The sequence below is a fragment of the Musca autumnalis genome, unplaced genomic scaffold (genome assembly GCF_047663935.1).
Source record: "Musca autumnalis isolate F117 unplaced genomic scaffold, ASM4766393v1 scaffold_4, whole genome shotgun sequence".
In the NCBI taxonomy this organism is placed as follows: Eukaryota; Metazoa; Arthropoda; class Insecta; order Diptera; family Muscidae; genus Musca; species Musca autumnalis.
The window spans coordinates 243,488,622-243,504,575 of NW_027411977.1; the positions used below are offsets into that span (position 1 = coordinate 243,488,622).

Sequence of the window (15,954 nt, forward strand, 5' to 3'; positions counted from 1 at the left end):
GGTTCTATAGGGATAGAGGACCCCTTAAGGATGTCTTCTATGGACAGGAGAGCTTTTTAGGAGGTCTTCTATAAATATAAAAACCCTTGTCGAGGTCTTCTATAAATAGAAAAAACTTCTATGGGCAGAAGATCTTTCAACGAGATCTTCTATGTAAAGAAGGCCCATTTAGGAAATCTTCTACAAAGAGAAGAACCTTTTAGTGGATCTTATACAATTAGAAAACCCCTTTAAGAGGACTCCTTTAACGGTCTTCCAGGGACAGAAGACCCCTTTAGGATGTTCTCGAGGGATAGAAGACCCTTAAAGGAGGTTCTATAGGTCTAGATGATCCCATTTAGGAGGTTTTATAGGGATGGAGGACCCCTTTATGATGTCTTCTATGAACAGAAGAACTCTTTTGGAGGTCTTCTATAAATATAAGAACCCTTTCCGAGGTCTTCTATAAATGGAAGAAACATCTTAGAAGTCTTCTATGGACAGAATACCTTTCAAGGTGATTTAAGAGGACTCCTAAAAAAAAAAATACCTTTATGAGATTTTCTGCGTACAGAAGACTCCTGTAGGATGTCTTCTATAAACAAATGACCACTTTAGGCGGTCTTCTATAAACAGAAGACCCCTTTAGGAGTCTTCAGTAAATAAAATAACTCTTAAGAAGGAATGTTGTAAATAGAAGAACAATTTAGGGGGTTTCAATAAATCGAAGAACCCTTTAGGAGGTCTTCTATAAATAGAAGAACCGTTCATAAGGTCTTCTATAATGTTTCAGAGGCTTTTTATAACACCCATTTAGGAGACTTCTATAAATAGAATACCCCTTTAGGAGGTCTTCCACTAAAAGAAGACCCTTTAAGGAGGTCTTCCATAAAAAGAAAACCACTTTGGGAGGTCTTCTATAAATCGAAGACCCATTTAAGAGGACTTCCATAATTGGAAGACCCTTTAGGAGGTCTTCTACAAACAGAAGACCCATTCGAGAGGTCTTCTATAAACAGAATACAGTTTTAAAAGGTCTTCTTCTAAGAGAAGACCATTTTAGAAGGTCTTCCTTAAATTGAAGATCCCTCAATATGATCTTCTATAAAGAGAAGACGCTTTTAGAAGGTCTTCTTTAAATAGAAGATTGCCTTAAGAGGTCTTCTTTAAATAGAAGAAGCCTTTAGAAGGTCCACCCCTTTGGGAAGTCTTCCATTAAAATACGACCCCTTAAGGAGGTCTTCCATAAAGAAGAAGACCCCCTTAGGTGGTCTTCTATAAACTGAAGACCCATTTAAGAGGACTTCCATAATTAGAAGACCCTTTAAGAGGTCTTCTACAAACAGAAGACCCATTCAAGAGATCTTCTATAAACAGAAAACTGTTTTAAGAGGTCTTTGATTAAAAGAAGACGATCTTAAGAGGTCTTCTATTAAGAGAATACCATTGTAGAAGGTCTTCCTTAAATTGAAGGACCCTTCAATAAGATCTTCCATTAAAAGAAGACCCCTTAAGGAGGTCTTCCATAATAAGATGACCCCCTTAGGAGGTCTTCTATAAACAGATGACCAATTAAAGAGGACTTCCATAATAAGAAGAGCCTTTAAGAGGTCTTCTACAAACAGAAGACCCATTCAAGAGGTCTTCTTTAAACAGAAGACAGTTTTCAGAGGTCATCTATTAAGAGAAGACCATTTTAGGAGGCCTTCTATTAAGAGTAGACCACCATTGTAGAAGGTCTTCCTTTAAATGATGACCTCTTAATAAGATCTTTTTTAAATAGAAGACTGCCTTAAGAGGTCTTCTTTAAATAGAAGACGCCTTTAGGAGGTATTCTTTACATAGAAGACGCTTTTATAAATAGAAGACCCCTTTAGGAGGTCTTCTATAAAGAGAAGGTCCCTTTAGTAGGTCTACTATAAACAGAGGACACCTAATGATGACTTCTATAAAGAGAGGACCTTGCATGAGGTCTTCTATAAAAAGAATACCCCTTTAGACGTCATCTGCAAGTAGAAAATCACTTTGGACGTCATCTCTAACTAGAAGACCCCTTTGAGACGTCTTCTATAAACAGAAGACCCCTTTGAGAGGTCTTCTATAAACAGAAGACCCCTTTGAGAGGTCTTCTATAAACAGAAGACTCCTTTAGGAGGTCTTCTATAAATAGAAGATCTTTTTAGGAGGTCTTCTATAAACAGATGAAACTTTTATGAGGTATTCTAAAAATAGAAGACCACTTTAGGAGGTCTTCTCTAAATAGAAGACATCTTTAGGAGGTCTTCTATAAACAGAAGACCCATTTAGGAGGTCATCTCTAAATAGAAGACATCTTTAGGAAGTCTTCTATAAACAGAAGACCCCTTTAGGAGGTCTTCTCTAAATAGAAGACATCTTTAGGAGGTCTTCTATAGACAGAAGACCCCTTTAGGAGGTCTTCTCTAAATAGAAGACATCTTTAGGAGGTCTTCTATAAACAGAAGACCCCTTTAGGAGGTATTCTCTAAATAGAAGACATCTTTAGGAGGTATTCTCTAAATAGAAGACATCTTTAGGAGGTCTTCTATAAATAGAAGACCCCTTTAGGAGGCCTTCTATAAACAGAAGACCCCTTTAGGAGGTCTTCTCTAAACAGAAGACATCTTTAGGAAGTCTTCTATAAACAGAAGACCCCTTTAGGAGGTCTTCTCTAAATAGAAGATATCATTAGGAAGTCTTCTATAAACAGAATACCCCTTTAGGAGGTCTTCTCTAAATAGAAGACATCTTTAGGAGGTCTTCTATAAACAGAAGACCCCTTTAGGAGGTCTTCTATGAGCAGAAGACCCCTTTAGGAGGTCTTCTCTAAATAGAAGACATCTTTAGGAGGTCTTCTATAAAAAGAAGACACCTTTTGGAGGTCTTCTCTAAATAGAAGACATCTTTAGGAGGTATTCTATAAACAGAAGACCCCTTTAGGAGGTCTTCTATAAGCAGAAGACATCTTTAGGAGGTCTTCTCTAAATAGAAGACATCTTTAGGAGGTCTTCTATAAACAGAAGACCCCTTTAGGAGGTCTTCTCTAAATAGAAGACATCTTTAGGAAGTCTTCTATAAACAGAAGACCCCTTTAGGAGGTCTTCTCTAAATAGAAGGCATCTTTAAGAAGTCTCTTATAAACAGAAGATCTTTTTAAGAGGTCTTCTATAAATAGAAGACCCCTTTAGGAGGTCTTCTCTAAATAGAAGACATCTTTAGGAGGTCTTCTATAAACAGAAGACCCCTTTAGGAGGTCTTCTCTAAATAGAAGACATCTTTAGGAGGTCTTCTATAAGCAGAAGACCCCTTTAGGAGGTCTTTTATAAACAAAAGATCTTTTTAAGAGAAGGTCTTTTCTAAATAGAAGACATCTTTAGGAGGTCTTCTATAAACAGAAGACCCCTTTAGGAGGTCTTCTCTAAATTGAAGACATCTTTAGGAGATCTTCTATAAACAGAAGACCCCTTTAGGAGGTCTTCTATAAGCAGAATTCCCCTTTAGGATGTCTTTTATAAACAGAAGATCTTTTTAAGAGGTCTTCTATAAATAGAAGGCCCCTTTAGGAAGTCTTCTCTAAATAGAAGACAACTTTAGGAGGTCTTCTATAAACAGAACACCCCTTTAGGAGGTCTTCTATAAACAGAAGATCTTTTTAGTAGGTCTTCTATAAACAGAAGATCTTTTTATGAGGTCTTCTATAAACAGGAGAAACTTTTATGAGGTTTTCTATAAATAGAAGACCCCTTTAGGAGGTCTTTTATAAAAAGAAGATCTTTTTATGAGGTCTTTTATAAATAGAAGACCCCTCTAGGAGGTCTTCTCTGAATAGAAGACATCTTTAGGAGGTTTCTATAAATAGAAGACCCCTTTAGGAGGTCTTCTATAAGCAGAAGAGGAGGTCTTTTATAAACAGAAGATCTTTTTAGAGGTCTTCTCTAAATAGAAGACATCTTTAGGAGGTCTTCTATAAAAAGAAGACACTTTTAGGAGGTCTTCTATAAAAAGAAGACCTCTTAAGGAGGTCTTTTATAAACAGGAGAACCTTTTTAGAAGATCTTCTATAAACAGTAGAACCCTTTAGGAGGTCTTCTATAAACGGAAGACCCCTTTAATGGTAATCTGTAAGTAAAGGACCCCTTTAGGCGGTCTTCTACAATTAGGAGACCCGTTTCGAAGTCATCTGCAAATAAAATACCCCTTTAGAAGGTTTTTTTACAATTAGAAGACCCCTATAAATGGAAGACCACTTTAGGAGTTCTTCTGTAAACAGAAGGACCCTTTAGGAGGTATTCTTTAAATAGAAGGTCCCTGTAGGATATCTTCTTTAAATAGAAAAGCCCATTCGGAGTTTTTCTATAAGGGGACTTCTATCTATGGAAACCCGTGTAGGTGTTCCGTACAATCCTTTTAAATGGGTCTTCAATCCCTAGTAGACCCTTTGAGGGATAGGGACTGAATACCCCTTTAAGAAGTCGTCTATGTATAGAATAATCCTTTAGGAGGGTTTCTGTGTATAGAAGATTAATTTAAGATGTCTTCCATGTATAGAGGATTTCTTTAGGAGGTCAGCTATGTAAGAAGACCCTCTTGGGAGGGTTTGTAGAAGACCGCTGTAGGAGGTCTACTTAATATAGGACATCTTTTTAGAGGTCTTCTTTGTACAGAAGACCCATTCAGAAGGTGCTCTTTGAAAAACGACTGCTTTAGGAGGTCTTCGTTCTAGAGAAGAACCCTTGAGAAGTCTTCTTTCTATAGGAGAACACCTCAGGAGTTCTAAATTAGACCTCTAATACGGTTAGAGCTTCCCTTCAGGAGAAATTATATGTATGGAAGACCTCTCTAGATGGTGGTCTTCTTTGTACAGAAGACCCCTTCAGAAGGTGCTCTTTGAACAAAAAACTCCTTCAGGAGGTGATCATTCTATAGAAGAACCCTTAAGGAGGTCTTCTTTCTATAGGAGACCACCTCAGGGGGTCTAAATTAGACGTCTAATACGGTTGGAGCTTCCCTTCAGGAGGAATTATATATATGGAAGACCTCGCTAGAAGGCATTTTACGTATAAAAGACCCATTTGGGAGGTCTTGTTTGTATAGAAACCCCTTCAGAAGTTTTTTTTGGGAATAGAAGACCCCTTTATGATGTCTTGTTTGTATAGAAGACCCTTTCAAAAAGGTTTTTTACGAATAGAATACCAATATAGAGAGCTAGACTTCATTGTTGTAGAAGTTCTCGTTCGGAGGTCTTCAATGGTCTACGGATGATCCATTTAAGGAGTTTTCAGTGTCCTAAGGGGATAAAAAGTCCTATTAAAAATCTTTCCGTATGTTCCACATATTGTATATAATTCCATAGCAGGTCTTCTTAATTGTTCCCCTCTCTCTCTCTCTCTCTTTAAACCATTAACTTATGTTTTTCCTATGGCTTCAGCTCCAACCACATAAGTTTTAATAAACTTTTATTGAATAGTTAACTCTCTGCTCCGTTAGAAAAAAATATGTTTGCTTTTTATTAAACCATTATTGGTAAATTTGTGGGTTTATTAAATTTTATCCTTTCCGTGCCATATTTGCTTTTTAAATATAACTATGGCTCTTGCCCAAACAAACAAAAAATTTGGATCACAAAATATAAAACCTTTTGCCGCTTTTGACAAACGAGATTAAACCTCAACTTATTTTCTTTGGTAAGCAAGCCAGCACACATCAGGGTAAACAAACACATGTCACACTGAAAGTCTTATTAACAAAAAGCCTCAAAAAATAACCAAAAAATTGGAAATCCTTTTTGCCATAGAAATGAGCACAACAACATAACAACAACAATTGGGCATCCCAAACCAAACTTTATGCCCATAATCATAACAATCAACACCAAATGTTACCAACAACAGGTTCAATAACCAGAACCCATTGACAAGACACCAAAAAAACACCAACAACAACAACAAACTGAAACCATATCAAAGTGAAAAATATAAACCGGAAAAAGGACATAATCAAAAAAATACTCCAACAAAATTTTTATAAACCCTTTTTTTCTATACACAATTGTTATGGCCAGGGCGTGTTTGTGCCCGCCATTGTGGATTTGATGGAGGTCTAGGCTATTGATGATGTCAAGTGGCGGTAGTGATGTTGGTGTGGATGATGATGGTGCTGGCGCGGCGGTTGCTTATAGTGGATAAATAGATGGCTGCTTTTTGAATGACTGTTTGAGTGTTGTTTTGTTAACTAACCGGGAAAGTGGTCACATATGGAGGACAACACACACAAAAGGCCACAACCGCAACACACAACTTATGTGACGAAATGAAACAGTGTTCATGTCTATACCAAAAAAAAGCAATAACAACAAACTGTAACAACAATAAAACGGAAAAAGAAGAAAATTAAAAATCTATAAACATTGTTAAATGTTTCGATGTTGTCAATTTGAGAAAAAAAAATAACGTACTTATGTATATGGGAGGAAAAAAAAGCATACATATGAATGATTAAATGAGGTAGGTGTAATAGTGGTGGGAAGTTGAAGAAGGCTAGGTAAAATTTTTAGCAAACGTTTCCCAAGGGGTACGACTCACAGCTGGAATAAAGTGTTTATAGAAAAGAGACTATTTTTCGATAACCCCCAAACATAGATAAACTATCTTCAAAAAAGAGTGAGAGAACCATATTTTTTATTGACCTAGGAAAAAGTTAGGTTCTTTAGAGCTGAATGGTGCGTCATGTAAATATAAATCGTTTATAACAACCAAATTATTATCCTCCCTTCGTTTTCATTTGTATACATATTTTAGTTATATTTTTTAATAAAGTTTTTTCCTCTACTTACATTGAACATCAATGAATGTTTCAGCAGAACTGCGTCCATGTTTGTTATAGGCCACACAAGTGTAACGACCGCTATCATTGCGGGTCATGGGTGTATTGATGATTAAAGCATTGCCGCGTATAACAGTTTTGTCATTGAAACGCCATTCATAAGTGGGTTCTGTAAAATAAAATGAAAGCAAAATAAACACACGCACACACACAAAGACAAAGAGATTGGTATCGGTATAAGCCAAGCCATTAAAGTCATAAACAATAATATTTTTGTAAAGCAAAGGGTAAAAAGTAACAATCCAAAACCACCCCACATTTGTTTTAAGTTGAAGTGATGGTGGGTTTTGAGTTGTTTATTTTTTGTTGAACCTCTGGTGGCACTTACCAGGATTAGCTCTCGATTTACATATGACACGTCCCGGTATTGTTTCCTCTGGTACATAAACAACTTCTTCGGATACAGTGGTATTATCGGGTGCATCTGTCATGTCAAATAAAAAAAGAAAACAAAAAACAATTCAGTAAACATTAAAAAAAACGATAAACCACTCGGAATGAGGCCACATATGACCCTTGCCTCCCCCGCAAAAATATACACATTTTTATACATATTTTGATAAATCCCTTTTTGTTGGGCTCTTTCACAACAAAGCAAACAATAACTGCAAGCAAACCACCAGTCGTCCGACACTATTATACAAGTGACACATATGTCAGAGGGGTATTTTAACATTCTGTTTTTTTTAAACAAATTCATTGTATCTGTGTTTTTTACACAAACTTCTGTGTGATGGAAGAATATTATCTAGATTTTTCTGGTCACTGTTTTTTTTTTTTTTTTTGGTTTTTGCTTAAAGCTTTTGTTTGTTTGTTTGTTTCGACCGCCTTTATGGGATTTGTATGGTTGCGATAGCTGGCGTGTTTGCATGCAATGCAAAACCCCAAAGCCTTAAAAAAACTTACATTCGATACTGAAATAAGTGCCACTTTTGATGCCCGGTCCCACAGCATTGCCAGTTGAAATGCATGTATAATTGGCATTATCTCCTTCAATGTCAAATTTGTTATTTGGCCAATTGGACATGTTAAAGTGCTGCAAGCATTCAAAAGAGGGAGAGAGAAAGAGAGAGATAAAAGGATTAAAAAACATATTACAAAGAAAATGGGTCATGCAAAAATGAACATAATCTTTTGTAAAAAATAACTCTTTGAAAAAAATTTAAAAGCTATTGTTATCGTCCCCATGTGAATCCTTAGAGAAGGAAAAAAACTGTTTTAAGGACGCTTTTCAGACTCATAAAATTCGATTTGTATAGGACATTTTAAGACAAAACTTCACAACAATAAACTTGGATATTTAGGGAATATTGTAAGAGAACTTTCATAGCTTAATTTTAACGAATATTTTTTAGAGGACTTTCATAACCGCAGAGGTAAATTTAAGAATATAATAAGGAGGAATTTCGTAGATTTGTAAGAATATGTTATTAATGACTTTTATAGCAGGAAACGAGGATTTTTTAAAGTAAATTTTTAATGGGACTTTCATAGCCACAAAAGTGTTTTTTACGAATATTTTAAGGAGGAATTTCATAGAAATAAACGTGGATTTTTAAAGAAAATTTTAAGGAGGACTTTCATAGCCACAAACTTGGATTTTTTTAAGAATATTTTAAGAAGGACGTAGACACAAACCTGTGCTTTTGAGGATATTTAAATGAGTACTTTTATAGCCACAAACTTGGATTTTTTTAAGAATATTTTAAGGAAGCCATAAACATGAATTTTTTACCAATACTCTAAGGACGACTTTCATAGTCATTAACGTGGATTTTTAGAATATTTTAAAGGGGGGCTTTCATAGAAACAAACGTGGATTTCTTAAAAATATTTTAATAAGGAGGACTTTCACAACCACAAACGTCGATTTCTTAAGAATATTTTAAGGAGGACTTTCTTTCTTAGCCACAAAAGTGGATTTTTAAGGATGCTCAAAGGGTACTTAAAATATATTTAAGGACATTTAAAAGGGACTTTCATTGTCTCAAATTTGGATTTTTTAAATAATTTTGTTTCATAAACGTGGATTTTTTAAGATTATTTTTAAGAGAACTTTCATGGCCGCAGATGTGAATTTTTGAAGATTATTTGATTTTCACATAAATTTTTCATGAATTTCATAGATTTTTAAAAATATTTTATTGAGGACCTTCATAGCAGGGAAACAAGGATTTTAATTATATTTTATATAGTAATTTCATGGTCATAAGCGTGGATTTTTTAAGAATATTTTAAGAAAGACTTTCACATTCACAAACGTTAATTTTAAGAATATTTTCGGGAGGACTTTCTTAGACACAAGCGTGAATTTTTAAGAATATTTTAAGGAGGACTTTCATAATAACAAAGGTGGATTTTTAAGCGTTTCATAGCCACAAACATATTTTTTAAGAATATTTTACGGAGGACTTCCTTAGACACAAACGTGGATTTTTTAAAATGTTTTAAAGAGGACTCTCATAGCCACGATTGATTGATTTTTTTATAAAATATTTTCAAAGGACTAAACGTGGAGTTTTTATAAAATATTTTTAAAGGACTAAATGCGGAGTTTTTATAAAATATTTATAAATATCTAAATGGGGATATTTTATAATATATTTTTAAAGGACTAAACATGGATTTTTTATAAGATATTTTTAAAGGACTAAGCGTGAAGTTTTTTAAAATATTTTAAAGGACTAAACATTCAGTTTTGAATACAATATTTTTAAAGAAATAAACGTGTAGTTTTTATAAAATAAGTTTAAGGCACTAAACGTGGATTTTTTATAAAATATTTTGAAAGGACTAAACGTGGATTTTTTGTAAAACACTTTGAAAGGACTAAAGTTGAATTTTTTATAAAGTACTTTGAAAGGATTAAACGTGGAGTTTTTATAAAATATTTTTGAAGGACTAAACGTGAATTTTTATTAAAATACTTCTAAAGGACTAAACTTGGAGTTTTTATAAAATAGTTTTAAAGGACTAAACGTGGAGTTTTTACAAAATGTTTTTAAAGGACTAAACGCGGATTTTCTATAAAATATTTTTAAAGGACTAAACGTGGAGTTTTCATAAAATAGGTTTAAAGGACTAAACGTGGAGTTTTTATAAAATAGTTTTAAAGGACTAAACGTGGAGTTTTTATAAAATAGTTTTAAAGGACTAAACGTGGATTTTCTATAAAATACTTCTAAAGGCCTAATCGCCGATTTTCTATAAAATACTTCTAAAGGACTAAACGTTGGTTTTTTTATAAAATACTTCTAAAGGACTAAACATGGAGTTTTTATAAAATATTTTTAAAGGACTAAACGCGGATTTTCTATAAAATACTTTAAAAGGACTAAACGTGGATTTTTATAAAATAGTTTGAAAGGACTAAACGTGGATTTTTATAAATTATTTTGAAAGGACTAAACGTGAATTTTTTATAAAATACTTCTAAAGGACTAAACGTGGAGTTTTTATAAAATATTTTTGAAGGACTAAACGTTGAGTTTTTATAAAATAGTTTTAAAGGACTAAATGTCGAGTTTTTATAAAATATGTTTAAAGGACTAAATGCGGATTTTCTATAAAATATTTTTAAAGGACTAAACGCGGATTTTCTTTATAATATTTTTTAAGGACCAAGGTGCATTTTTCGAGAATATTTCTTGAAAGGACCAAGGCGCATTTTTCGAAATAAACGTGTAGTTTTTATAAAATAATTTTAAGGCACTAAACGTGGATTTTTTTATAAAATATTTTGAAAGGACTAAAAGTGGATTTTTATAAAACACTTTGAAAGGACTAAAATTGGATTTTTTTATAAAATACTTTAAAAGGACTAAACGTGGATTTTCTTATAAAATACTTTGAAAGGACTAAACGTGGATTTTTTATAAATACTTCTAAAGGACTAAACGTGGAGTTTTTATAAAATATTTTTGAAGGACTAAATGTGGAGTTTTTATAAAATATTTTTGAAGGACTAAACGTGGATTATTTATAAAATAGTTTTAAAGGACTAAAAGTGGAGTTTTTACAAAATATTTTTAAAGGACTAAATGTGGAGTTTTTATAAAATATTTTTGAAGGACTAAACGTGGATTTTTTATAAAATACTTCTAAAGGAATAAACGTGGAGTTTTTATAAAATACTTCTAAAGGACTAAACGTGGAGTTTTTATAAAATACTTTGAAAGGACTAAACGTGGATTTTTTATAAAATACTTCTAAAGGGCAAAACGTGGAGTTTTTATAAAATATTTTTGAAGGACTAAATGCGGATTTTCTGTAAAATATTTTTGAAGGACTAAACGCGGATTTTCTATAAAATATTTTTAAAGGACCAACGGTGCATTTTTAGAGAATATTTCTTGAAAGGACCGAAGGTGTAACTTTAAAGGACTAAACGCGGATTTTCTATAAAATATTTTTAAAGGACCAAAGGTGCATTTTTCGAGAATATTTCTTGAAAGGACCGAAGGTGCAATTTGAAAGGACTAAACGCGGATTTTCTTTAAAATATTTTTAAAGGACCAAAAGTGCATTTTTCGAGAATATTTCTTGAAAGGACCAAAGGTGCAATTTGAAAGGACTAAACGCGGATTTTCTATAAAATATTTTTAAAGGACCGAAGGTGAATTTTTCAAGAATATTTCTTGAAAGGACCGAAGGTGTAATTTGAAAGGACTAAAAGGACCTTGAAAGGGCCAAAGGTGTAAGTTTCAAGATTATATCTTGCAGGGGCCAAAGATGTATTTTTCGAGAATATTTCTTGAAAGGACCAACGGTGTATTTTTCGGGAATATTTCTTGAAAAGACTAACATGTACTCTTAAAGAATTCAACGTTATTTTTCAGGATTTAGAAGACCTCTTAAAGATGGCTGCTATGTATAGAGGAGGAGGTTTCTATGTACACAAAACACGTTGGGAAGGTCCCATATGTATGTAGGATAGGCCGGAGCGATTTGAACATCACCACAAGCGCCTGGATTTTTTGATTACTGAGCAAAAAAGTCCACTAGACCATATGTCTTCGGTGAAAATCGAGCCCCCGGATTTTGACTTGAAGTTTTTTTTTTGCAGTTTTTTGGATATCTTGGCATATATGTAACTGCCAAACCACTGAGATTTTCGATCCAACACAAAGACAAACATTGTAGCCAAGACAATAATTAAGAACTCTCTAGTACATCGCAAAAGCATTGGAACGCTCCTTCAGGCAGTTATGGCCCCGAGAAAGTGAAGATTTTTCGGAAAATATCGATAAATTACACTGTGCTACAAAATTTAACTCAAAGTCAGTGGGTGGAAATTTCCTTTTGGAGATGAAAGCCCTTGGTGAGTGTACTAAGAACGCAAAAGGAAATTTTCAGGATAGGTCAAGTTTCTGAGATATGGTTTGGCCAAAATATCCTTGAAAAAAATTCAAGTCAAAATCCGGGGCTCTATTTTCACCGTAGACATATGGTCTAGTGGACTTTTTTGCTCAGTACAATCCCAACAATCAGAAACTCCAGGCGCCCACTATCACTTTTTTCCTACCATACAAATCGCCCCGGCCTAATGTAGGACCCCGTTTTGGGGTTTCTTATATTTAGAAGACCTCTTAAGAAGGACTCTTTTTTATAGAAGACCCCTCAGGAAGGTCTTCTCTTCATAAAAGCTCACTTTAGCAGGCCTCATATGCGTGGAGAACCCTTTTTAAAGGTCTCCTATATATAGAAGATCCCTTTTGGAGACACCCTTTTAGGAGGTTTCCTATGTGTAGAAGACCCCATTAGGAGGTCTTCTGTTTTCTCATTTATAGAAGAACTCTTTTAAGGGTTCGATTTGTATAGCAGATCTCCTAAGGATGTGTTTTATTTGTAGAAGGTCTTCTTTAGATGTCTTCAAGGTATAGAAGAGCTCTTTAGGAGTTTCCAATGGAGGTCTCACATATGTATATAGATGATACATTTAGGAGTTTCTTGTGTATGGATGGCCCCGTTAGGAGATCTCATATATGTATATAGAAGAGGTTGGGCTGGGAGGTTTCCTATGTGTAGTATACGTCTTTAGACGGATTTTTATGTATAGAAGACCTCTTGTATAGGTGACCCCCTTTGGAGATCTCCCATGAATAGCAGACCTTTTTTGGGAGGTCTCATAAATACAGAAGGAGCTTTTAGGGGGATTCTTAAGTGCCGAAGAGCTCTTAGGGCGACTTCTATGTACATATCATAGGTTTAAAAGGTCTCTCTACCTTTAAAAGGACTCTTATGTATGGAAGACCTATTTCGAAGGTCTGCTTAGTATACAAAACCCCTTGAGGAAATATAATAATAATTGTTCCACAAACATCCCATACGGGACAAGGAGACTTCTCTCATACCAATGAGTGCACCCCGATTCATATTAGCTCAATGATAAAGGACCTACTGTTTATTGCCGAGTCCGACGGCGTGTAATAAGACACCACTTGTAGAGAAGTTTTACATGGCTGAAATACTCAGGAAATGTCGCCAACATTACTGAGGGGTATGTTGCTACCGTTCAAATTTTTGATGTTGCCTGGCCGCGGAATCGAACCCACGACCTTTAGTGTTCAAGGCGGGTGTGCATACCATTGCACCACGGTGGCACCCACTTTTATATAAGAGAAGGATTTTTAGTAGGTGTTTTATTCACGGAAGACCCCTCTGCTAGATTTTCGTGCATGGAATACCTCCTTAGGAGGTTTCGTATGTATAGACGACTCTCTTTTGAATAGAAGACCCTTTTAGGAGGTCTACTGTGTAAATATAGAAGATGCTTTTAGAAGGATTCTTAAGTGTGGAAGACTTCTTTAGGGTGACTTTTATGTACCTACCTTAAAAAGGATTCCTATTTATATAGAACTCTTTAGGGGGCCTGTTGTGTATATAAAACCCCTCGAGGAAAACTCCTATCTTTGCAATGCCTCTTTAGCATGTATCTTATGGATAGAAGACCGGTTGGAAGTCGGTACAATCTTTAAGGTATCTCCCAGAAAAAAATTTAATTTCAAAATTTTCGCAAAAGTGCGGTTTTATCGATAGTTTTGATTTCTTTTGCGGCGGTTGTATTTGCAGCCACTATTACTACCGCACAATTTGTTGGGGGACAAGTCCATACCTTTTAAGATTATGACACCAAAGCCCCAAAAAGCCCTGCCTGTCATTGAATATGAGGGCGGTAGAATACGAATAGAAAAGGGGTATATTGGACGACATCTCCTTCCGGTGCCTCCCTTACAAAAATTAAAAATGTTCTCTTGGTGCAGTTTAAGGGTTGTTTGAGTATTTTTTTTAATTTTTATCGATGTTAGTCAATGTGATTCTGAATATAACGATATCATTTTTTTTGAAGACTAGTTCATCTCTTCTGACATAATGACCCAAGAGCTCACGATAACTATCCCAAACTTAGATCAAGTTCGAATGCGAACTAATGTGTGCAAATGTAAATAAATACTGCATAATTATATTATTGTTTTTGATAGGGGAAGACAATACTTCCTGGGATATGGGCCCCAAAATAAGCAATAATTAGGGTCATTCCGTCATGCATTTTTCGCTCTAAAATGTTTAGTAGCCTCTTTTATTCGGTGCAAAAATTCTTTTATCACCTATGAAAATCGAATTTATTTTTAAAATGTAATAAAATTTTGTTAATTATTTTTTTCTGCAGCCACAGGATGAGGCTATATTTCTGTAGGCTACGCTTACTGATACTTTTTTTACTTGCTTAAATAATATTTGTAGGAGCTAAAGTCCTACTTTTTAAAGAAGATTTGTAGAAGCAGAATGTCCTTCTTTGAACGTGGATTTTTATGGATTGATACTTTCTTAGTGAAATTATTCATTTAAATGTAGATTTAAAAGATATTTTTATTAATATACAAGTCGCTGAAAGTCCTCCTCTTTTAAAAAATTCAAAGAGCGTTTTTAGGAGCTGAAAACACTTGTTAGGAGCTAAAGGAGTACTTAATATGTGGATTTTTATTATTTAATATTTGTATTATAAATTTTTTTAAGAGTTGAAAGTCTCGCCTCGTATATTGATTTTATAAGATGTTTTAAGAGCTGAAAATCTTTCTTTAGAGTGAATTTTTAATGAATACTTTACTTTAGATGAAAGCTCGTTTTAATGCATATTTTTAGGGGCGGTAAGTCCTCCTGCAATCTTTGATTTTTAACAAATATTTTTTGAGCTGAAATTCCTCCTTTAAACTTGTATTTTTAATGGATATCCACATTTCTCACAGACTTATTTTTCTGAAGGATATAAAACTCATTTTACAAACAATATTTCTGTGAACAACTGCAACATTTTCCTTTTTGTTAAATGTCTCAATTTTTCTTCTATCGCAAAAATAATACCCATCTCATTAAACAACTTCATAACCCTCTATAACTACATATCGATTCTTTGATGTTTAGGTGCTACTTTAAGGCTTCTGTGGCCGTGACAGGAGAAGAAGATCCTTGAAACTACTCTATTATATACAATTTATTACTTTAATTAATCTCAATTACAGTTTGCAAGTCATAGCAAGTGATGACTTTTTTAAAAAGGAACTGGAACTGGTGGCAAAGCCAGTCTACGACAATGCCACTTCAATGAAGTTCTTTACAAAAACACACACACATCTAAACTACCTTAGTGTGAGTGTGAGGGTATAAGAAAGAATTGCATTCTACTTACCAGTACCGAGAGCATACTCTCAAAATCACCCGTTGCCGGTGAGGCATCCATGTACTTGTCTTTGACAAAATACCGTGTATCATTTTTCTCAATCGCTACGCCATCCTTTAGCCAGGATATTTCACAGCGTGGTACACATTCAATGCGACAAGTTAGATTGGCATTGCGAGACGTGTGCAACATTCCGGTGTATGGTGGCAGATTCTTGATGAAAAATGGTGGTGCATGTACCTCTAAATTGACTGTGGCCATGGCTCCCTTACCGCCCGCATTAAAGGCATAGCAGGAATAGTTGGTACGGCTGTCTAGGCCCACTGGTTCAATGGTGTAATCCTTGGTGTCGGAGTTGGTGGGCCGACCGCCACGTAGCCAACGGAAGCTGGAGGGTG

The 15,954-nt window shown here is 34.6% G+C and overlaps 1 protein-coding gene across 30 annotated transcripts in view; it reads right to left on the minus strand.

Annotated features, from left to right (window-relative positions):
* Positions 1 to 15,954, minus strand: part of nrm (neuromusculin) — an 898,245-nt gene that overhangs the window by 86,532 nt on the left and 795,759 nt on the right. For all 30 annotated transcript variants that reach the window (XM_073984409.1, XM_073984411.1, XM_073984407.1 and 27 more), the window contains 4 exons: positions 15,566 to 15,944; positions 7,786 to 7,915; positions 7,208 to 7,303; positions 6,830 to 6,988 (listed from right to left, as the gene is read on the minus strand). In XM_073984409.1, coding sequence (XP_073840510.1) covers positions 6,830 to 6,988; positions 7,208 to 7,303; positions 7,786 to 7,915; positions 15,566 to 15,944 — 764 coding nt within the window. The remainder of the gene's footprint in view (positions 1 to 6,829; positions 6,989 to 7,207; positions 7,304 to 7,785; positions 7,916 to 15,565; positions 15,945 to 15,954) is intronic.